The sequence below is a fragment of the Xiphophorus maculatus genome, chromosome 11 (assembly GCF_002775205.1).
Source record: "Xiphophorus maculatus strain JP 163 A chromosome 11, X_maculatus-5.0-male, whole genome shotgun sequence".
In the NCBI taxonomy this organism is placed as follows: Eukaryota; Metazoa; Chordata; class Actinopteri; order Cyprinodontiformes; family Poeciliidae; genus Xiphophorus; species Xiphophorus maculatus.
In genome coordinates this window covers 29702512-29727592 of record NC_036453.1, presented here as the reverse complement: position 1 = coordinate 29727592, position 25081 = coordinate 29702512, and the positions used below count along the sequence as shown (strand labels likewise).

Genomic DNA, 25081 nt, shown 5'->3' with positions numbered 1-25081 from the left:
ATGTTTTTAACACTACTAGTAATAGTACAGTATTTTCAAAGACTCGTATGCGTTAGTTATTCATAAGTAATTAGGGAATTAAAAAGTAATTAGAAATCTTTAATCAGTGGATTTAAGCAGAATTATAAATAATTGTCATTATGGTCTTTTTATGTATATATCTAGTTTATTTGCATCAAGCATGATGGGGTGTGTTTCTTGATCTCTTTTGACCAAACACATTAAATTAATCCCCCTGTCTTCGATTTACACAAGTCGTGCATTTGAGGTCATTTGGAAATCCTTTTCAGTCACAGTTCATCAATCACAAAGTAAATCTGGATGGGACTTTGCTCTTGTCTCATCAGAGACTCCCCTCAAGCTCCATAAATTTTTGATTTGCCGCTATGGTTGGCTGGTTTTAATTTAGAGTTGAAGAACAAACAGCATAGTTGTCTGGAATTGCACTTGGAGAAAAAGAATGTATGAAATCTTTGGATCAGATTCTGGGAGACGGATTGCAATGTCTCTGAGAACTGGGGAGCCACAATGCATACTGCACACTCATGTACCATGTGGTAGTAAAAAATAAAAAAAAACCCAATACATTTCTTCGAATGGAAATTGCACTCAGTATGACCGCTTCACGTTCATCATGTACTGTATATTACATGTGTACACTAAGTATCATGTATATTACATGTGTAGCTATTTATTTAGAAGTATATATGATATTGTTACAGAGACGAGACACCTGTCATAATGCTCTCTCATTAAGATGGCACTTGTCACTGCTGTGAATAGTGAAATTCTTATAAAAATGCACTGGGTTGCTGGTGAGGTTTTTAAGATAAACATGGGGTTACACAGGGTGAGCAAAAACAACATATAATGGCCAGACCTCCAGGTTCCAGATTTACTTGGTAGTTTTGCTCTGTTCCTATAAAATAGAATGACATAATGGCCCCTCTCTCCACTTACAGAACAATTTAAATACGTCCTTTAGATGAAACCCATGAGATTAATTTTGCCGTAAGTTTGTTTTGGCTAGGATGTGCGACATTTCTTCATTATGGTTACATGTTTATGGTGTGATTGGGATAGTTGCAAAGACAGTTGTGGAACTAACGTGTCTTGACAATTCTGTGTAACTGGAGGTATGTTATGTATTTTGCTCCAGGATTTATGTGATTATAAATCTTTTACGCAATAAAGCTAATGTTGTAATTCTTCAGGCATATTGTTGTCTGGGTTGGAGACAGACACCACACAATAAAACATTTTCTTAAACAATTTTAAAAAATGTGCAAATAGTGGCATTACTTGACATGGGCTACATGATCAAGGTGTAGAGCACTCAAGAAATAGAAATCAAATAACTGCTAGTATTTTAATTGGTTGGAGTTCATCAGAAGGAGGGGTTTGACCAAGGCACCATTCCTGCGATAACCATAACTGCATGCACATTTCTAATTGAAGTTCACAAAATTAGGCATAGTGATTGTGATTAATTGCAGCACTAAAGTGTGATTAATCTGATAAAATGTTTAATACACAGGTAAAATGTTGATTATACTCATAGCTTCAGTTATGCACGTACTGTTTACAAAGTACAAGAAACTTCGTGGCGAGCCATAAATTATAAGTTACCAAATGATGTCATGTAAAATTCAACCAATAACATTATTAGTATTTTTCCTGAAATTTAGTTATCAGATTTGATACTTTTTTTCAGTGATCATGCCCATTTTAGCAATCATTATCATTTCACCCTTAACTTATAGACACAGTGATGAAAATATGAAGTTTTCAAAATCAGCTACACAATCCATTTTGAAATATAAATTTAGTCAAAGAAGCATTTATTATGATAGAGAAATGTTCAGACTGAAGTGGCCGTGGCCTACCCCATTTAATTATGCATCAGCTAGAAGTTGATGATATAAAGCGTTTTGCTATCAAGTTCTGAAAAGTTAATCATGTTTAATATAAGCAGCTTAGGTTACTGGGCATGCCGTGGTGGCATAGGGGATAGCGCAACCCATATTTGGAGGCCTTGAGTCCTCGACGCGGCTGTCGCGGGTTCGACTGGAGAGGGGGGAAGACATGCGGCTGTCGCATGTCTTCCCCCCTCTCCTTCCCCTTTCCTGTCAGCCTACTTTAATATAAGGGACACTAGAACCCACAAAAGACCCCCTTGGAGGGGTACAAAAAAAAAAAGCAGTTTAGGTTACGTATCGGACTTACTACAGAAGGATCAAGTCATTAAAACATACAGTACAGACCAAAAGTTTGGACACAACTTTGTGTCCAAACTTTTGGTCTGTATTCAGTACAGACAAAAAGTTTGGACACACTTTCTCATTGAATTCAATGAGAAAGTGTGTCCAAACTTTTGGTCTGTACTGTAGATGTCAAATAATTCCAAATATATTCCCAGATGACCGGCTCTATAAACTAATTCCATTTCACAAATAACTTTTAAAACAACATTGACATCATTTAACAGCAATTATAACATTGACCCAAAAATTTAAATAAATAAATCCACAGAAAGTAAATGCTCTAACCACTGGTATTTTTTAAGCACTGGTAACTGAAACATTCTTGCAAATGACATAACTTTTGCTGGCGACATCTAACTTTTCATTAGGGGACAATATGCTCTATTGCTAAATATTTCAGGTAATATCTCAGCAATATGAAAAACAAATGAAACAAAGTCTATTTCATATGTATTTACAAATGTATTTTTTTCCAACAAAATTGTTAATGTTAGATCCAAACATGGTAGTAATTCATATTCTGGACAAAGAGAAAGTTTAGTTTTCCAAAACAAAAGGTTTCTTGAAAACTGAGAAAATAATATCCAATTTATTTTTCACTACCACTTGAATAACAGCATAGTGATATTAGAACACTGTTTGTCATGATGTTAGAAGCATAATTTTATACAAAAACTTATTACAAACCTCCCAAAAGTCTTCCTAAGAAATGTCTTCACAACATAAAAACTTTAAAGGATCATTTGTAAAATGTCTTATCTTTCACCCCCCATTTATTCCACTATAAAATTTTGGCTTCAAGATGTAACATTTGCATGAAAAGTATTTTAATTTCATTACAAAACTAAAACACATCATTTCTACCACACAGAGATTGGCTTAGATGATGTTAAGACAAATAAATTGCTTGATTTACTCGATTAATCTGAATTACTCCACAGTTGCATCAGAACTCAACCAGGAGCACTGATCATGCATTTGTTCTGTTTTACATCACTCCTTTGGTTTGTAATGACGTTTGACCAGTCTTGCTCTTCTTTTTACTCCAGCTGTGAAAGATAAAACAGGCCTAATTATATCGAGTTTGTGATGGAGGATAAATGGGAAACAGTTAAATTAGGCTATAGAACAAAAATAATTGCAGGTTAAGGCTTTATATTTCTATCCAGGCTCTTACTTGGTGGCTTCCTGGCTGCAGAAAATCCTCCGCCCTCTGTAAAAGAAAACAACTTTTTCAGTCATGCTGATCCATTGCTAAATCTTTACAGATTTGCAGGTAAGGGAATTCACCTTGAATGATTCTGGTGATTTTCCCAGATTCTTCCTTCAGCAGAGCTGGATTATCACCGAAGCTGGTTATCTTAGAAAAATCTGGGACTGAATGTGCAAACAAACCTCTTTAAAGATGGTCACTGGACATGCATTAATATTGATTTTTGTCGAGTCTTCTTAAACTCAACCATTTTTATGCATTAAAGTGCAGACTTCTTACCCTCAATGATCCGAGGCTCGTTCACTGTGGTGATTATGGTTTCACCTTTAAGATGAGGATGGGAGAAGAAGGTTGGGTATCATTTAACAGTTTTGAATCTCTATTGACTGAATTTGCTTCCTATTATTCCTTTAGTTCTTTCAGGCTGAAATCTGTTCACTACATTTTAGCATTTCAGTGAGGACTGAATTTAGACTTTTTCTGTTTTAGATATGCAGCTAAGTTTGGAATCTAATACTAATAATTAATCCATTTCAGGTCAGGCTTCAGCTTTCAAAGAGATGATCTTATATTTATTTTTTTGTCATACAGACAAAGTCATGAGTAAAGTAGAGACTGCTAGTTGTCTAGGAGCCATGGCAATATAGCCATGGCCCAGTGACGTGCGGTGAGGTGCAATGCTGGTGAGGCACTGAATTACTCATAATCAGATATACAAATGTAGACCCACCACCTGCATGTTATTGTTTACATGAGGAAATTTTGCGCATGCGGACAACGCCGGAGGGCAAAAAGACTATTCTTTTACATGCCATCCATAGCTGCGCTGCTGCAGTAGAATAATTCCGTTAACTAAATGAAACTTGGAAATTTAGATATTATAAATATCGTGCTGTGCTCCACAGCAAAGGGAAACCCTGTTGAAGTACAACTCAAAACCACATCTTTCTTGTTCTCTGCATTGGCCAGGCTACACACAGACTCGTTGCCATAGCGACTGACAACAACGCCCCTAAAAATAACACTGAAATATTTTCCACACAAAGAGCAGAACATTCAGTCTGTTGCAGTAGTATGGTTTTAGGTCTAATGTTTATTTTGTGATTATTAATACGTGATTGCTGTGGTAAGAGGAGAAAACTATAAATATATCACTGCACTTTACTGTATTTCTAGCTCGCTGTTACTGTATCAGAGGAGTCACAATATCTGGGATCATGAGCGCCCCCTGCCATGAGGCAAGAAAATGGCCTGCCTCACCTCAAATCTGTTCTCTGCCGTTTATGATCGCTCCTCAGCGCACGAAACACGTTACACACACAGTTGGTGACAAAAAAACACTGTACATTATGTACATAAGCTAAATTATGGAAAATCAGTTCATACATATAATGTTTTTTACCCATTTTATTGGCGACGTACAGACAGGAAGGACATGCTCTCATAGAATGGCAGTTCTAATCTAATTTTCAATCTCAGGCGAGGTTCAGCTTGCTGCTGCCTCACCAGCTGCGCTTCCGAGCATTTGAATGAGAAAATGCGAAAATTCAGCGATTTTGAAGAAAAAATAATCAAAATTGGTTAAGCTAAATAAAACATAAATACTTTACAGTAGAAAACAAAGGGTGAAAATATCAATATAAATTTTATTATATTTTTCCATTATGACAGGTGAGGCTCTGCCTCATTTGCCTCCCCTGACCGCACGTCACTGCCATGGCCCCATCACCATTCATCATCTTGCTCAACAGATGGTCCATGTGTTTGTGCTGATATGCTTTTTGCATTTTGCCAAGCACGGTGCCATTTCTTCTTATTATTGTCAGACATGCAGTGCCATGAAACAGTAGACACAGCTCTATGTGTCTACTGTTGTAAAGCAGTAGACACAGCTCCCCATACATATCTCCATTTTAGTATGGAGTTTTTGTCTCCATATTAAAATAAATTGCCTCCAAGTTTGAGAGTTGGTCTTTCTAAACTTTGCGGCAACACCTTCCATTGAGCTACGGCAGTCACTGTCAATGATGCTTTCACATCTCTTCTTTACAGAAATATTTTAATTTAGTCACACTTAAAAGACAATGAAAAGCCTGTCTAAGGTCACACCACAACATTTCAAAGTTTAACAAGATAGAGAATGTTTTTGTTGAAAGAGCTTTAGTCTTAGATCGAGCCTTAATGCTCTCTGGAAAGGATTCATCATTTAGAGCAACCTACTTGTTTCTGTCCTCCTCCTACCAGTTCTGTCTTCTCCACCTGCATTAAGACACAGCAGATCATATGTGATGATTTTGTTGCTTTTCATACTTCCTTGGTTGTTTTGGACTTACAAAACAAATAATGAATACATTTTCCAAATGCACATTTTTTCTTAACTTACCTCCAATAACTCTTGTGACCTTGTTGGGCTGTCGGCCGATGACCCTGGTAACTGTTTTGGTGGCGTGATCCACTTCCACCTTTGAGCCAGATGGTTTTATCACTCTTGTCACCTGTTTGATGGATGGCTTCCCTTCAGTGACTGTGGTAACTGTTCTAATTGAAGGTTGTTTTTCTTTGATGATCACTGTTTTTGTTTCTGGTACTAAAAAGAAACATGTTAAAAGTTATGTTCAGTAAAGTTTCTAACAATAAAATGTAGCTTTAAAACTGTTTATATATTTTTTATTCTGCTTTTTGCAGTGGATTAAGTTGTACCTGTTTAAAGGCATTTTGAGTCAGAAATATGGCTACTATTTTTCTACAGGTTATGACTAGTTTTAGCAAAGTCTTGGGTAACTGTCTCACAAAATGTTAGCAATAATTGCTTTAAATTAACCAACGACCAAAGATTGTGGATCCACACAACCACCATAAAAGAAAACTCATTCCAACCGCCTATATTGGTAATCTGGTTCTTTCTGTCATAATCCAAATCATGGGACCACAGGTAAGAGTTGGTGAGTTGGAGGTGAAATCAGGTGAGAGTTGAACTATGTAAATTTAAAGCTTAACTTTTTGGCCCAGTTCTTTCATCAACACAAAAGTAGAGCAATGCCCACATTAATGCAAATGAGGCCCAAATCTGTCTATAGCTCCTTAACTCTATGTTCCCCAGTCAGACACCTTCCTGTCCAAGACTACACCTAAAGGCTAAAAAGGGGCTGGCCTGGCAGGATCTACACTGGGACCAAGATGACAAAGACTGATTTGGCAATACAAAAATTGGAAAGCCTCCCTTCAGCCCATACTACACTACTGCAGATCCAATCATACAGACATATTAAAAGTCAGCTACTTGAATTTTAGAAACCCATTTGCATTAATTTTATAACACGTCACACATTTCAGTATTTTCCAAAAAGCATGCATTTAATTTTCTTTTTACAAAGATTTGAAAATAACATGACAAAAAAAGGAACATCTGCCAGAAACCTAATTCAAACCTATGATTATGTTTTATGTGACAATATTTATAAGGGCCATAAAAGGAATTACAACTGCCTTCTAATCTGTGGCCTGGGGCCTTTTGGTACATGTCCCACATTTAGAATCAAAGCCAGAGCAATATCTGCTCTTTGAAATTAGGTCATAAAGTGAGAAGGTAATTTATTCTTCAAACTTTGGCTGTTTACCTTTTGTTCATTTAATACTGTTGCAACACTCTATGTGATATTGGCAACAAAGTATTAAAATGGGTGGTAAAACTATATATATATATTTTTTCACTTTTTGTTATGATACAACCCCAGACCTTGGTTATTGTGGAGCCTAATTCTGAGGTAAAAGGAAAAGGATGCATGTTTTTATGAAACATTTTACATAGAACAATGGAGAATTGTCAGGATTTTGGGCCGTTTTTTTCCTTGTGTTTATAGTTTTGATCATTTCGCTGTGTTTTCCTTGGTTATTCTTTGTTTTGATTAGATCAGACCTCTTCTGTATTACTTAACATCTGTTTGTTTTAAGTTATTTTAGTTAGATTATACATATTTACTAATGTTTAATTATTTTTGGCTAGGGTTAGCTTTATTTCCTGCTCCCCTGTTAGTTTTAATCCTCATAGCTCCCCTATACTCTTACCCTGTCTCTCCAACTCTCACTTAATTCACCACCTTGTTTTCTAAGTAGCACCATTGCTCCAGCATTTAAACGCCCCATATTTAAGCAGCTCCCCTTAATTCATTTTTCACCGAATCCTCCTTTTGTCTTCATGCTACCCGGTTCCTGCTTTAGTTCCCATTTTTTTTGCTGTTCACTGAGTTTTTGTCACTTTTATTTAATTACTTCTCCCTTAAAATTCTTCAATCTACTCGCCTTCTCTTCTGCATTTGGGTCCATCATCACCACTTCACATTATGGCAGAAGTTTTGGAAGCACATATGCAGCCTGGCTGAATCAATACTAGAGCAGCTGCACGGCTTTTAAGATATGTCTCTAAAACATTTCCAGGAAAGACAGAACTTTTTACCCAATTGCTTTTCCAAAATAGTTCAAGGTTAGTCGGGGCAGATGTAACGCTTTGAACTACCTTGTTGCTGAAATGTAAGACTCAAATAAATTTTGACTTGTAGAGTGACTGTGAATTTATTGAAGGATTTCAACAAACCTAGCAATTATTTGACTTCAATTATGTCTGATCAGTTTTTTGAGAAGTAGAAAACATTAAATCTAATTCAGTCTAACAGGATGATGTTTGTAATATAAACACTGGAATAGTTAGTCAAAAACAGAATCATAATACTTTTTAGCATGATAAAGTATGTTGGCAAAAAGAATTGCAATTCAGCTGAATACAGTAGGGAGCAGGAGTTAAGGTCTTATAAAAAGTTGCATTCTTTTTCCTCTGCATCATCAACTGTGAAATTCTTCAAATGCAAACCTTTGGAGTTTAAGACATCTGAGTTTGAATTAAAGCCCAATTACTTATGACATTTTTTTTTTCTGACTCGTAATGATTTTAAAGCTCTATGCAATTTGTATTGGCTCAGTTTAAATGAGAAAGCAAGTTCCACATGGCCATTATGGTCTCTGACTTTAAACCCTTACTACCTTATATGTAATTACTTAGAAATACTAACAGACCCAAGTAGACTTAAATGATAATCAGAGTGGAGAGAAAAAAAAGTAGAAGGACCAGACAATAGTTCTAATGTGCTGGCGAGCTTCATCTTGCTTCATAATGGATTTCTAAGGTAGTTATTGCTCATTAAACAACATTTATACCAATAGAGTCTGTCAGGGACTCCACAACAAAGCTGGTCTATATCTTTTAACAGTGGTGTTAGTCTTACCTCCAATGTAATGAGTAGTTGTGACGATCCTTTCTGTAAAGTAGTAAAATCAGTTTTGGCTTTGATTTTTATTCATCTTACAGCAATAAAGAAAAAAGAAGGAACACCTACTAATAAAGGTGAGTGGGATCTCAGCATAAGTAAATCCAGAAACAAACTAAAGAACAAAAAGCACAAACAGATAGATGATATACTAAACAGACTAGTTTTCTCTTTTAATCATGATTGTTGTTTTTCTTTTTTTTGTGGTTCCAATACCTTTATTTCAATATACTTAATCAGCTTTTGCAGCACCAACAGGAGGTCCTGATGGCCCACAGGAAGGTCTATACATGACATGCAACATATCTTCTTGATTATGCAACATGTATATTATGCCACTCAAACACACATGATGGGGTGTTTCATACCTGTTGGGTAGAGAACATTTTTCACCACATGGACCACCCCATTTGTAGCCATCAGATCACTCTTGGGAATCTCCACTGAGTTGACACGGATAGAATTATTTTCCTTTGGGGGAAAGAGGAAAAAAATAAATAAAAATCAAACCTTGAGAAAAAGTCTCTTTTTTATAATTTTGAAAGATAAATGTATTCCAAAGACAAACTATTGTAACACTTCATTGTAGCTGACTCCAAAAATAAACAAGCTGTAGCAGGTAGAGGCTCCATGGGAGGTAGACATGAGGAGTGAAGGTAAAGAATTCGCATTGATGTTTAAGATAAGATATCATGCTTTATTACTCCTGGCTGTTCTCCACAGCTTATTGTTTAGCCTTGAAGCACTTTCATATAGGCTTCTCTGATGTGAGTTTAAAATGAGAAAGTTGGAAAAGTCCAAAACTCAAATCCTCAGAATGTGTGGCCATAAAATTTTATTACACAATAATAAAAGCATGTTTATGACAAAACCGTAAAGGTAGTTAAAGGTAAAACAAAGGCTGCGTGTTTAAAAAAGAACTTTAAAACAAACTTCTTGTGAACCTTTGTTTTATCTTGAACACCTGCAACATATTTCATTCAACAGACGTTCTGCATGCAATTTACCTGAAGTTGGAAGTAAGTTTAGATTTTTTTTGGTGACGTTTGTATTGTATATGTGCCGCTAAATCCATTTGGAAGCAGATTTTGAACTTGTTTTAGGATCTTACATATACAGTTTTTAAGTTCTGAAAATATGTGATCAAGTATAGAAAACAAAATGGCTGCTAAGAATCAGCTCAATAGGGAAAAAAAAAAGATTTTTCCCTCCAGATCAGAACTCAGTCTCTGATGCCATTGGAGGAGATGAAACATCTTGCTGTGGAACCAGAGAATGGTAGATTGAGTAGGATGTTATCTGGAGAAATGTGCCTTCTGCTTCAGTTTGTTGTGATGAAAAAAAAAACTGAGCCCAAAAAAGCAAGCTGTAAATTTACTTATCTGTCTCAGTTCAGACTCTTGCCTGTAGTCACTCGAGATAACCCATAGATCATGAATAAAAGAACAAGATTCCTGCTACAAGAAGCTGAAATTAGCTTTTTATATAAGGTGGCTGTGTTTGGTCAGGAGCTTCATCTGCTATTCGAAAGGAGTCAACTTTGGTCATTTGGGCATCTAATTAGGATGCCTTCTTGTGGAGACTTTTGGGCATGTTCCAAAAAAGCAAAAACAAACAGAATGATCTTGGTTTCAAAATGACCACTTAATTGATGACAGATGGATGTAGTCAGTCAATTTCTGCTTTTGTGTTGAGGATGTAGAAGAAATGGAAAAGCTCTTACAGATTTAAGTTGGAGGGGTTTGCCTTGCAGACTTTTCAGCAGATTAGTCACTTTAGCTTCAAGTCCTCCATTGATGATGATGCCCTCACTGAAGTGGTAGAGAAGAATGTTTCTCAAAGCATTTACATTACCTGCCAATGACAACACAGGCGATCTTGATTTGATTACTCAAATTTATACTTGAGCTACTATAATTGTGGTGGGGTTTTGATGGATACTAACTTTTAAGCAAATCTAAGTCATCTGCACCAAGGGCTTCAAATGCCTTGTCAACTGGAGCAAAGACTGTGTAGGAGCCATTCTGCCTCAGCAAATCTCCCAGACCAGCTGTTTCCATTAGTGACAAGAAAATCCTGCCAATACCATTATTTGTCAGTAAGAGAGAAGAAAGAAACAAAAAAACATTTAAAAATGTTAAAAACAAAAAAAAAAAAACACAGGAATTAAGGATCATGAACATTCAACAGAAATTATGTTACCATTTTAAAATATACAATCAGTCAAGGCAAATGAAGAACATGTTAGCTGCTAAGAGCCTGCAAGTAGAAGCACCATATAAGGATATTTTAATCTGACACACAATAGAAAATGTAGGAACATTTTCTTATGGGTTTGGTATGGTGCATTTTAAATGTAAAATAAATATATGAAAAAAAATGTTCTCACTTAAAATTTCCATCAGCATCCAGGAGTTCAAAGGTCGTTTTGTCGGCTGGTTTGATCAATGACGTCATCACATGAAGGGCCCCATTCATTCCCTCTTTACTACCTCGCACCATGCATGCACTTTCTATGCACACAGCCTTTGAAAAGAGAAAAGAAAGTTCAATCACACATCTAGCATTCACTGTTTGAATCTGGAAACAATTTATTGAAAGGGGAGTTAGTTCTGTCACACAATCCTCTTTGATCACAATCAATCAAACTAAACAATACAATGTTTCTGTGAAGAAATGAATCCCATATGATTGTAGTTTCCAAAGCGAGCAAACAGAAACGTATTTAACTAGCTAGCAGCTTTAGATTACAGCCGATATACAACCACAATATCGACAAACAGCTTATCCGTTGACTTCAGATTTCAAAGATGGAAGCTACTGTTTGCCATTGGCTTTCACTACAAATATACGAGTATTTATCTATAATTATATTTTGACACTTTATTCTCAGTTCTCACAAACAGACACAGATATAGCTCTCACAGTGCGATAGATGAAGACTCTGAGCAGTTTGCCAGAAAGTGTTTCCAGCAGCTGTCCATTGAACATTGTACTCAGTGAGATTTTTAACTTCAACATGTGGTTTTCCAGAATGAGTTTCAGGTACTCATCATCTGCCATCACTTCGTCTGAAAAGCACACATTAAGGTTAGTTTTAAAATAAAGCTAGACAAAGCAAATATTGCAGAAGATCGCTTCCACTTTCTTTTCTGTATATAAGATGTTAATGACATGAAATGTAAATCTATTACATAGAATAGCTTGTTTATAGGCTATGTTTTTCAAAATAACCTATTTCAACTGACCTGTGAAGACGGCATTTAGGGGAGCGAGGAGTGTGTACTGTGTGTCCGAAGTCAGGGAAGAAGTTAAACCCATTTCAGACACCAAGTCGCTGAAAATGCTCTGGGATTTTCCAACCAGTTTCCTCACTTCCTTGGCTAATCAAGGGCATACAAACATGGAAAACTCAAACACATACTTGCAAAAGTATTAAAACCCCTTGACTTTCTTTACATCAAAACTATTTTAATTTGACATTTCACTCCCTAAATGGATAAAAAACAAGAAAAAATCCACTGTTGACATTTTTTTTTAATTCCCAAGTTTGCAACAAGCCAGTTGTGGTACTCTTCACAACAAAACAAAAAACATATGGAGGAAGATGCTCTGGTCAAATGACTACGTAATTTTAAAAATTATTTTAAATCTGGACACATAACAGCTCCTTGAATACACTGTTCATTGTTCAGTGTTCAATCATTATCATCATTATGGTGATTACTATGACCATGATGGTAGCAATCATCATTATGATGATTGCCACATAATGTTGAGATTCTTCTCTTTGGCAAGGACAGAGAAAATGGAGGTTAGAATCAGTTGGGACAACCCTGCAGTCAAATGTATGATGCACCGGTTCAGAATATTTTCCTTGTACTTCAGAGTTATGCACTACCTTTTGTTAGTGTATCATATAAAATCCCAGCTTGTGGTTGTAACGTGATAAAATAACAACAAATTCAAGGGTTCTTTTTGTAAGTCACTTTTGTGTTGTTAAATGACATCAGATAGTTATGGAGAAGTCACTTACCTGAATCAGGGATGAGCACCTCGTCTATGAGGTGAATTACTCCATTAGAGGCTACGATATCCTTCTTCAGCACCATTTTGATACCGTTTACAGTCAGACTGTCACCATCACAGCCAATCTCTATGGTGCTGCCCTCTTCAGTCTCATACACTGATCCTGCCATGATTGCTTCTGCACACTGGACACTGTTCAGCATGTGGTAGGTCACCAGGGCTGAAATATAGAAGGTGCTGATCAGGTTATATTAGGACAATTAAATAAAGTTATGATCAAAATTCTCCAGATATCAATTCAATCAAACATCTGTGAGCTGTACCCACAGCCCACCCTCAGAGGTCAAGTAGAGTCCATGCCTTCACTGATCAAGGCTGGCTTGGCAGCAAAAAAGTAGAAAAATAGATTGAGTAAGCCTTAAGGTAGTAAGGCTGATGGACATCATATATATGCCTGTGGTGCATTTGATATTTTGGCTGTTGCTTCTTTTGCCTTTGTGTTGAGTAATGATTAGGTCAAATCAACATGTTTTTATGCTCCTCAATCCAATCCTGAACCATTTTGTGACAGGTCACATCAACTTTGCCAACAGAAGTCACCGCCTAGAAAACAGTGTTTTAGTGTTTTGTCTCTGATGGATTGCGTTCTTCTACTCTAGTAGCATGTGTTCCCTATCTGTGGAATACACACACACACGACCAACCATTAACATGCTACAAAATAAAACATGATTTATCACAAGCAGGGCCACTCTTACATTTCTCCGTAGGCTACTTCTGATTTTCACTTCAATGTTTTTGGTGCTTTCAGACATCTCTCAGGTGTAATTCTTTCACCACCAGGATGTGGAATCGAATATCTTCTCACTTGAATATGCTGCTCATAAAACAACTTCATGCTTACTAATGTGTATTGTGGTTAGATAATACATGTGGTATTTTGTCTGATATTGTGCTAGAACTTGATTTTAACTAAATAATGAGGTGTAGCTGTTGATAATGTAACATCTGCGATGCTCGGATGTTAATTCATTCAAGTAAAAAAAAAAGAGCGCTCTTCTCAGAAATATGTCTTAATGATTTTGCAGAAAATAACTTTTGTATATTTGGCTTGATTACTGAGGTTTGAAGGCAGCTAGTACACACTCCCTCTTATCTTTTGAGCCCAAATCAAAAGTATTAGCTAATAGTCACTGTATCAGTTTGACATTACGCACTTCTTTGTGTGTACAAGTGGGTTGTGGACGATGACCTAAGCCTTGTGGTATGGAACAGAAGCTCAGTTTATGGGACGACCAGCTGTGGAACTTGATGGGAGTCATCTGGCCAGCAAGATTAACCGTGTATTGCATATTTTCTTGCCAGCACTAGCGTGTGGCTGTAAATACACACAGTGATTTTGATGATGAATGTCCTAATACTCCATGGTATTATGATTATAGTGGTTAAATTTATCACCACAAAGAGCAATATTTTTTGTAGCTTGATTCTTTGTTTTTCCAACAGTTATGCCTAAAACATGTTTTCCATAAATCTACCTAAACAAAATGTTTAGAAACTTGTGTTAAAATATCCAATTCTTGTATTCATAATTATAATAGAAGTAAACTCTGTCTTTAGCATCAGGTTTGAGTCACGAAGTGTAAGTAAATGAATGCATATGACTAAGCATCTTGTGCTTTAGCAAAGCAAATGATTGAATTTATAAACTTTCTTGAGATGTTTTAAGGCAAACTCCTTTGAAAAATATTAATCAAGTTAAAAAAGATGGATATTAAATGGGGTGAATGAATTGTTTTAAAAAACATTAAAATAGTGTCTTGGGCCTGTACATGCAACACATTTAGAGTGGTAATTACATAAGCAGCTGGAGCGTTGAAAGAGTCAAAATTTTAAAGTCAGCTGAGATCATAATAAGACAATAAGCAATTTGATTTTTATTTTATCATGTTTGTACCTTTAATGACTGGCTCGTTTTCAAAGATACTCTCCATGAATCCTGGCGTCAGCTTATCGAAAGCCTCATTTGTTGGAGCAAACAACGTAAACTGACCAGGCTGGCCCAACTTATCCATAATACCAGCAATAAATACTGCATTCTAGGAAACAAAAAACAAAACAAGAAATATTGTGTTAAATGTAAATCCAGAGAATGCAAGACTTGATTCAACTGTTGAAGCCAATTCAAGTTTGATTACATTGAAAGAGGAGAGCTGCTCTTCACTCTCCAGGTAGTCCTTGATTGTACCAGTAACAGAGCTGATCACCCGATCTATGACATGCACCACGCCATTAGTTGCCATCTGGTTACCATGGATAATCCTGGCACAGTTCACAGTCACAACCTAAAGAGAGAGATACAATTTTCAGTCCAGTCATTACGAGTACATGTCTCTGCACCTGTGAGTGTTTCATAGACTGACCCCATTAGGATAGTGGTTGATTAAGATCCCCTGGTCATTGTACATTGAAGTGACAGTCATTCCATTCTTCATGTCTTTGGTCATCAGGCGGTGGTTTACCATGTGATAGTGAAGCGCGTTGAAAAGCTCAATATTCACATTGTCCTCTAATGCAGCTCGTGCAGTCTATGGAAGTCACAATAATGACGACAGTACGGTAAATGGCTTTGTTAATGCAAATATGTACAGTAATTTGAAAAAGAATTCATACTCTCTAAACTGTTACACATAAACACAAAACAATGTTGTATTTCATTGGGATTTTATGAAATAGACCAAGACAAAGTATAGTGTAGAAGTGTAAAATGGTGGTGACCAGCTGATCTTGTCAGTTCAGGTTCTTTGGTGATGACAAAATGATGCCGTCATGGTTTCACAAAGCATGTGGTGCATTCAGCATGTTCTGAAAAGTTCATTTTCTGCCACACGTAAAGATGTGCACCAAGGTTAAAAAGCATACTTGTGATCTAATGTATCCAGAGCACCTTCTTCCACATGTTTGTTCCCCACATTACCTGTGGCAAACTGCAAATGATATTTTTAAATAGCTTTCACCAAGTAATGTTTCATCCCTCAACTACCTAGTGTTGCTTGTTCTTTATGATGTTTTTTGTTCCTTAAAGTTCATTAACAAATCTCTAAAGCCTTTACAGAACAGTTGTATTTACTGTTTATTTACAAGTTTTGTGGTTTCAAAATGTAGCTGGTTTCCCTGAATATTACTTTTGGTGATATCAGATTAAAGTGAGCTGAACAACAAGTTGTGCCACACTTTTCAGATTTAAATTTTTCAACAATTTTACAAAAAACATTTAATTTTCCACCCACTTAACAATTTTGATCTATCATATAAATCTCAATAAATTGAATATAAAAGTTTGTGGTTTAAATGTGAGAAAGTGTGAAAAGTTTAAGAAATTAGAATATTTGTTACAAGACTATTTTACACCGCCACATCACTCACAGGATTCAGTTCGTCCCAAGCCTCATTGCTGGGTGCAAACACAGTGAAGGTGCCTGTGCCTTCGATTTCCTGTCTTAGCTTTGATATGTCAGAGTATTGTTGTGTGGTTGCAGCCTTTACAAGCCCCAAAGTATTATATACATTGTCAATTGGAGCCACTGTAGGATAGAAAAAATTAGAGTTAGCATTTTTTGACTAAACCACAGAGAGAAATAAGTTTATACAACACTGGATCCTACCTGCAGGGCATCCTTTCATTCCATCCAGCTTCATGTACCCAGGGCAACACTCATATAAGATCTCCCTGGAAAAAGGGAAAAGGAAATACAAACATGAAAGTTTCTGTTCACCGTTAATCATTAAACTAGAAGCAGATGTAGAATAATAATAAAAAACCCTCATTATTACACAAGTACTTGCAGTTGCTGTGGGTAGTACTATTTAAATCTTTTGGCAGCGAAATGAAAATAAATAAAACAGAGGGAGATCAAATATGGATGTAATGCAAGTTGAGAGAATAAAAAAAAAAAATCTCTCGAGTGAGCAGATTTGGCAGCTGAGCGAAAGAAAAAAGAAAACAACATCTGGAGCCATGAGACAATGACAACTGTTTGGATCACGACTGGTGAACTAAAAGAAATTGCATAGCAAGGCTACACAAAGCAGCACTTTCACTAAGTTTAATGTTTTTCAATGAGGAGAACATGGGGGACATCTTAAAAATAAGTGCAAGGAGAAACCATAAGCAAAGCACAATAAACATAATAAATATTTAAAAAAAAAACAAAGTGTGAAAAATTTGTAACGGACAACTCATTTGGAAACCCTAATGAATATTTATCTCAGCAGTCAGCTAATGACATCCAGTGAATGTCATACAATAAAACAAATGAACAAACATAATGAAAGTCAGCGCAACAGGGCAGTACAGATCAAAAGACATGAAAATCTGAGCAAAAAAAAAAAAAGACAAAAACTCTGCAGCTGCCATGTGGTGAAGAAAATAAGTCTATAAGAGTTAATATCAAAGTCAGAGAAACCTTACGGGACTTGATAGTTTTGCTCTACCACGCCACAGGAAACAGAAGACTTACATGACAAACATTTATCATGTTAACAAGGGAAGCAGACAGGTTTATTTTAAGTGAAAATCATTCTCATGACTTACTATACTAGACTACATCAATCAAAACTTTAGCAATCTCATCAAACAATTGATCAGTCTAAAACGTACTGAAAGATTAAAAATGATTTCCTACCAAGGAGCTTTCAAATCACAGTTCTAATAAAATATGCAGCTATATCTCTGAATGTATAATCAGAACATTATCTTTTAATTAAAGCTGCAGTATGTAACTTTTATGAGAACATATATCTCACATATTTATTAAAACTGTCACTATGTCATGACAAAATGTTATGAAGCAGATAATGTGTGAAAAGATCAATTTCATTCACCATTTGAAGAAATTTAACACCCCCAACCAAAAACATGACTGTTACCATTTCAACATATTTGTTGAAATGGTGACAGTTTCAACAAATATGTAATATATATATATATATATATATATATATATATATATATATATATATTTGTATTTTATGAAAGTTACATACGTTAGAATTTAATTAAGATCTCGGATTTCTCTCTGGGGTTTCACGTAAGCTAAATTTTGAGTTGTGATATCTCATGATAATTTGAGAGGACACGTTAGGAGAAAGAAAAATGTATCCATTGAAGACCTTTGGAGTTGTTACACTGCCTTAATCCAAACTACATCTCCTGATTTACATTTTTCAGCTCAGCTGACAGGGAATCACAGCTCACAAGATAAGCTGAGGATAGTGGTGCATTTAGTGGAACTAGTGGGTCCTACTAAACCCACTAGTTTAGTTTCTGGATCTGGCCCAAAACCTTCAAGTATTTGCCACTTTTCATTACTTTGGAATGGATTTATAGATGTAGCAGAAAAGGAACCATTCTGGTTGAGCTGAACCAGGTCATCCCAGTTCAGTTGGAGAAAAAATATAGAAAATCATGAGGAGTAAGCGAAAACCTATCATAACCTGCTTCCAACTGCTTGGGAAACAATTCTTGTAAGAATATTCATGTAATATTCTTAAAATATTGTAATCTGAGTCATAACCTGGGATTTCCTATCTGTCTTTTTATTGTATTTTTTTAAGTCGAACACATGGGAACAGGACCAGGGAGAGAATAAAATCATCAGAATGGGAAGTGTCTGGCCCCATCACATTAATAGATAAAAGATATTGGACCAAATCATTGTTTTTGGAGTCAAAAATAAGTCTCAAATCTTTTGGGTAACATTATCATGTAACTTGCAAATGTGCAAAGCCAACCGGGAATCTTTTTGGATTGTTATCCGAGTCATAACCTGGGATTTCCAGGCTGCATGCTGGAATTACAACCTAAAACAAAATGTAGGTTTGCAGCCAACAGTTCCTTACCTAGCTTTCATCATTCATTGTAAATTTAAGTGTCTTTACGGAGAGCATTCACGCTGTGTGCTGTAATTCATAGCACACAATTTCATTCCTTTTTGATTAGCTTGCAATTTGTGCAAACAGATTGAATGATATGTATTTTTTCACAACTGTGCTAGATGTGGGAATGATGAGAGGTTCCTGTAAACTGGACGAAAATGTATAAAGTACGCATGAACTTTATATTTCTTATACATTAAGAAATGTATACGTGACTACTTATAAAATCTGTAAAAATGGGTACTTTCTCTCTTTTTCGCTAGGCCCAACATGCAATGGAATGTTCACACATTTGTGGAAGATCTGGAATCTGATACATGTTTTTAATACATTGTGTATAGATGGAACTCTATATCCAACTATGCACACACTGGATAACGGTGCTTCTCCACTGCTGTCTTTGCTGCCATTGTTGGATGCAAAAGAAAAAAAACAGGTAAACAGCATTGCTGCAACAAATGAAATATTGCTAAAAGTTCACAGGCATGATACAATTCCACCATTAACACATAGTTTTAATTTTTCTAGTCTATTTAGAAATAAGATTTTACTCTAACATAATTCAAGAGTGTGGTTCACTGGTTCATTTTTTTTAAAAGATACAGCATAAAAAGTTCAGTAAGTTAAGCCTAAAGGGTTTTGATACCTGCTGAGGTTGATGTGTCTCTGCAGTAGTCAGTCTTCAAAGTGTACTGTTCTCCCAGTACAAACAAACTGTTTATAGGTTCAGAGGTAGAGAAATGATCAAATTTAAATTGAAAGTGGCAGAAATAAAACCAGAACACTAGAACCCAAGCTATTACACAGGCTTACTATGTAGAATCTTGTATTTAAATGTCTCTTCAATAACATGAAATGACACTGAAATGTAACAGAAATATTATGGCTCGAGATGCAGAGTTTGACTGATGCTTAAACGTAAAAAAAAAATTAATAAAAAATTATAGCATGATGTAGAGCTCAAAAAAGACGTCTATTTTACATAATACCCTCTCCAATCCCCATTCTTAAGGTTTTCCGTGTTTTTTCGCTCTATTGAAGGAAAGATAAGCTCTTATTTCAGAGTTTCTGTTGTGACTGGTCCACTTGGTTATGGACCAGTTAAGACAAGTAAAGATTTCCTTAGCAACTTGAAACTAAAAGAAACTGGGAGAAAATGCATGAGCTTTTCCCAAAGACTGGAATAGTTTTAGGGAACTCAGGTTGCACATTACTGCAGGGAAGTGATGGAAAAAAATGGGTGTGCTGACTGCTGGATAAACTATTGAATATTGAATTTCGGGTCGACAAGTTTCAACATCTCCTCTGAGACACAAATAAAGAAAGAAAATGTTAGGCAATGGGAAAGCTGATCTACAACACTGATTCACAGATGGAGTATTCTTGAAATAGGTTAGGTAAAAAATGTGCTCAGATATATTAACAGATGGAGGGCTAATTCCAAATATTGTTTTAACACAGAACTGACTAATACTGCACTTCGTGATGCTTTATTCCTTAGCATACGCTAGTAAGAAACATCTTTGGTCTCACAATTTCAAATGGTTGAGTCAGGCAAACTTTAATCACCTTTAATCTGCTGCCCTTTGTTGTGGAAATTGCCAAAAATGTTCATATTATTTTATATTAGAATTTTGAATACATAAATACTGGTTGTGCAATTGTTGGCAGTCAGAGGTGGTATGAAGTCACTCCTTCTTGGCTTTTACTCTGACAGGATAATATGTGCAGTAAAGACCAGAGACAGAACAAGGCAGTTCGCTGAAAGCAATCATCAGAACAATGTGGCCTCCAGATGAGCATACATACCTAAATAATTTTATCTAATGAAAATTGTTGCAGTTCTTCTCTGTTATGCAATCAACCAAGCATATGCATGACAAACTATCTGTCTTATATCCTCATTTATATCTTATATCTCCAACCTGTTTACTATCCGTACAGCTTACAAAAAGGCCTCATTCAGTGCTTCTTCAACATTTAGGTTGTACCTTAAAATACATAGAGAAGTGATTTAAACTCCTTTTCTTGAAGTTCAGGCCTATGTTGTTATTTCTTTACATAATCATTGGACTTTACAAGTTTCCAGTTGAAAATACAACAGGAATCACCCCTAAATATGGAATTCTGACTAAGAAAGCCAGGAGTGGTGGAGCAGTCCCGAGTTCAGAATCCAATATGATGGATACCCAGAAAAGTTGCAGAAATTAGCAATTTATTAACAGGTTTGAACAATTACATTCCTTTTAAACCAGACTGCAACATGTCTGTTAATGAACCAGTTCCATTAGTGTCTGAACGCATAAAATGTGGAGTAATATGCTCTTACTGGCTTTTATCACTAGTTGCCATCACAACAAACAGAAAAGTCCTCATTTTCTGACATGCAACCGGAACACATTCACGCCAGGTGTGACTTTATACCAAGATCCAAGATGAAATATGCAAGCCAAATGACAAGAGGAACACATGCTACGTCCCTTTGGGGAGTAAAAGTTCAAAAGCAGCGGGGTTCCTGTTGTGTAAGAAAGAGCTGGAGTCATCAAATCCAGGCCTCGAGGACCGGTTGTTGCAACTTTTAAATGTGTCTCTCCTTCAACAGCTGAGTCAAATAATCAAGTCATTAGCAGAACTCTGGAGAACTTGACTGCATACTGAGAGGCAATTCAGCCATTTAATTCCCTGGCACTCAAGGTCTGGACTGACAGAGCCTTTCCTTCTGTCATCCTACACACTCCCAAAGCACACCAGTCTCTTTTTTGTTCTTTTCACTCTTCACTTGTGTGCAGAATAATTCAGTTAAGGTCTGATCAGTTTAAGCATTTAAGATTTAAAAGTAGAAATGTTTAAGTATATATTCAGTCAATGACAGATGACATGTTTGGAGTGGTTGTTTTTTTCCCCATGTTCTGCTCCAGCTGTCGATGTCCTGGGCAGAAGGACCTCGTGGCCAAATCAAAAACCACTTCTAGTTGAAAAGTTCATCACAACATCAGAATGGCATACATTCAATCTAAATGACTGATTTGCAGATTAAAAAAAAAAAATCTGATAGATCTGATCGATTAACCAGGTCTGAGGACACTAGAACTGTAAGTTCCACTGTGTCTTATCAAAATGTCTTTGTTGGAATTTGTCTTGCAGTAAATTGCAGTAAATTTGTCTTGCAGTAAATTCGCTGAACCATGACTGCAAGACACTAATAATTCTTGGAAAATTGAGTAGAAATGCTTTCTGATAACATATTTGAGAAATGTGTAAGTATATTACGTCAAAAGTTGCAACTGTAAACCTGCTAATCCATCCATCCTTTTTCTAAGACCATTGTCCCTGGTGGGGTTGGGAGGGCTGCTGGTGCCTATCTCATCTGCAGAGACAGTCCCAGCTGTCTCCAAACTACCCCACCCCAAAGGTGGGGGTAAAGGTGAAGGGGTGAGGTGCATTTCCTGTATGTCCAGGAATGGAAATGGGTGTCTGGGATTAACTCCAGCTAACGTTCTGGGCGATAGGCAGGGTACACCCTGGACAGGTCGCCAGTCTGTCGCAGGGCAACACAGAGACAGACAATACACAACCATGCACACACACACTGTCATATTTTTGGACTGTGGGAGGAAGCCGGAGAAAACCCACGCATGCAAAGGGAGAACATGCAAATTCCATACAGAAAGACCTCGGGCCTTCTTGCTGCAAGGCAACAACTCTACCAACTGTGCCACTGTGCAGCCCCCTGCTAATCCCTGCTAGTACATTCACATTAATGAGATAAACATTTCTAAGAAGCTAAGGATGCTATTTTTTATGACTGTGTGGTTTTATTCTAATATTTCACATTTGACCTTACTCTTCAGTCTCTTTTTCTTTTTTATTATTATTGCTATTTTTATGTACGGTATATGAATATCTTGTATTTCAGGTGCTGATACAGAGAAATTTCCATGAAGAGAGACAAGAAAGGATATTCTATTCTAATTTCTGCAATGTCCTCAGGTGTCTAATATGTTGTTTTCTTTGTATTAATGAGTTTGATTGGATGTTAAGGATAGTCTTAAAGACTGCACTACAATTTTCTCACTCTTTGCTTGACAAAGTATGAAGCTCCAGCTGGGCCTTACACTCCATTGAATGTTTCCTAACATCACACTCATTCAGTGAGGCGTTTCCCAAGAAAAATATATTGTTGCTGTAAATTCATCATGACATTCCTCCAGATTTTGGCTTGAAAATATCTTCCTTAAATCATAATTAGTTAAAATAAGAACAGACAACATTTCCATGAACACACAAAAGAGCTCAACACGCTTACAAAGACTAAAATCTCATTAAACCAGATTTTCTGATTCTCCAGAATTTTATCCACAGCCGGGTAATGTTGGATAAGTTCAACATAGAAAATTAACGCATTACAAGTCCAAACTAGAGATGAAGGGGTGTGAAAGAGGACAAAGAGTGCAGTTGTTTTACAGTATGTAAAATTCTGCCTCTTTTTCTAGGGAGAAAAGTGGCTGGATTGGTTGACCACAGAGGCAGAAATTTAGAGAACTCAAACTCAGTTGACCTCATTCACTTGAAAGTCCTGGGGATGATTTATTTTCATGCAAAGAAATATTCACAGCTAATATTCATTCTGTTCTGACAGTTTTCTCTATTCAGTGGATTCGGTAAAGCAGGGAACAGTTTGCACTTTAGATGACTGTTCAATACTAAGACGCAAAGCATATTTGAACAAATCAGCAATGTAGGGAGGACTTACGCCTTCTTGCCACAGATGGATTTTTTGTACCAGTTTCTACACGTGCTGAAGTACTTTTTCTTGGTTCCCTCCACTTGCTGCAGTGCACACACATTGGGCCTGTCAAAGAAAGGATTTTATGGGGAGGAAGGGTAAGAAAACAAAGAAACCAAAGTGAAAATCAAGGGGAGGAGTAATAGTGTCATATGTAGGTGGGAACATGGTAGATTAGTTTCACAAGACACACAAATGAGCAAAAATGGTAGAAGAATTGCCAATGAGCTGTGAAAAGTTTATTTTACTTCTAAGAGAAATAACCTTTTTCGCAGTAATTTTCTGAGCAAGAATTTTTTTCTTGCTCAAAAAACATGGTAAAAATATTAAGGTTCTTAGCAGTAAAATAAACTTAAATCACGGACAAGATTTCTATACCAATATTCTTAGTTTCATTTTAATGACAATAAATGTCACTTTGTATCAATCAGTGTAATTGTGGAAGACAATCAAAAAACAAAAAAAGACAGCAAATATTAATCACACATATTTTAGCAAGTTCACATTTGTGTCTGCTAGTGAAGGAAATGTCCACTTGTTCAACTTTTGAACATAATGGGACATTCATTCTCAAATTTAAATTAAACAGAGTGCTGAAATGCTGAATGAAACTACAACACTAACTTAAGCACAAAATTAACTTATCTTAAGTATAACTCTTAGCCGTTTATGAAAGCCATTTCCTTTCACAAACACACATATTTACTAATTTGTCACCGATACAGCTAATGTTTGATCATTCTGTTTAGCAGTAAAGACTATCTATGTACAAATAATTTTCCTGATCTATCCTTCCATTTATTTCCTCTCTTCTTACCCTTCTTTCCTCGCCCGTATGCGACTGTGGGTGACTATTTTGTCATAAGCTGAGGAATCCACACTTCCTAGAAAGAAGAGCGCCACCACCACTAAGGTCACCACTGGTAGCTGATCCATCCCGAGGAGTTATCAGTCCTCTGCGCCTCAAGGTCACCAAAACACTCTCCTTTTTGTCCTTTGAATACACACTCTTGCAACCCTTTCTAAAAAACCCACCCACAAGATATGGGACCACATAAGTGAGAGGGGAAGCTTTTATACCAACATCCCTGACTCTCCAACACACCCACTCTCTATTTACTCTGCTACTGTCTTTTCCATACCATGACGTCCTTCTCTCAACCACACACACATCCTTCCTCTCAGTCCAAACCCTTCCTCCAGCCCAGACTTCAGCACAAGTTCATTGTCTCCTCCTTCCTCATGCTGTTTCACACATTTTATATGAACTTGCTCAACCACCATCTCATCCCATAGCACCAAGGACACCAAATGAATAAAAAAAAAAAGCATGCTGTGAATAATGTTTAAAATTAACAGCAATTTAAGAAATATGCAATTTAGGAGCTTTGTTTAAAGAATTTCAGTGGTCAACATATGTTTGATTTTTTTTTTTTTTTGTTTTTTTATAAAAGCTTAAACAAAACAGATGCACAGAATTTCATTTTGTACTCCTAATATCTGTTCTCAAGCCAACTGGCTTATGACATCTTTT

General features: G+C 36.3%; 1 protein-coding gene across 1 annotated transcript; it reads right to left on the bottom strand.

Annotated features, from left to right (window-relative positions):
* Nucleotides 1-2706: 2706 nt before the first annotated feature.
* On the bottom strand, nt 2707-24685 carry postn (periostin). The gene is made up of 23 exons (XM_023342405.1): nt 24365-24685; nt 23515-23613; nt 16490-16554; nt 16251-16408; nt 15248-15412; nt 15023-15169; nt 14782-14923; nt 12832-13044; nt 12044-12178; nt 11721-11866; nt 11185-11321; nt 10741-10871; nt 10519-10649; nt 9164-9266; nt 9012-9079; nt 8865-8910; nt 8754-8786; nt 5861-6064; nt 5698-5736; nt 3757-3801; nt 3555-3641; nt 3442-3477; nt 2707-3313 (listed from the first exon to the last, which is right to left on the bottom strand). Exons 1-23 carry the CDS (start codon nt 24481-24483, stop codon nt 3258-3260), a joined length of 2505 nt encoding a protein of 834 aa, XP_023198173.1. The 5' UTR covers nt 24484-24685; the 3' UTR covers nt 2707-3257.
* Nucleotides 24686-25081: the final 396 nt, after the last annotated feature.

What these genes read in the sequence shown, in the direction of transcription:
- postn (XM_023342405.1), bottom strand. Translation starts at nt 24,483, where the DNA reads ATGGATCAGCTACCAGTGGTGACCTTAGTGGTGGTGGCGCTCTTCTTT. An exon ending in AAATGTTCTCTACCCAACAG is followed by an intron (nt 9,080 to 9,163) that starts GTATGAAACACC and finishes TGTCATGTATAG; the next exon opens with ACCTTCCTGTGGGCCATCAG. An exon ending in GGTCACAAGAGTTATTGGAG is followed by an intron (nt 5,737 to 5,860) that starts GTAAGTTAAGAA and finishes GTCTTAATGCAG; the next exon opens with GTGGAGAAGACAGAACTGGT.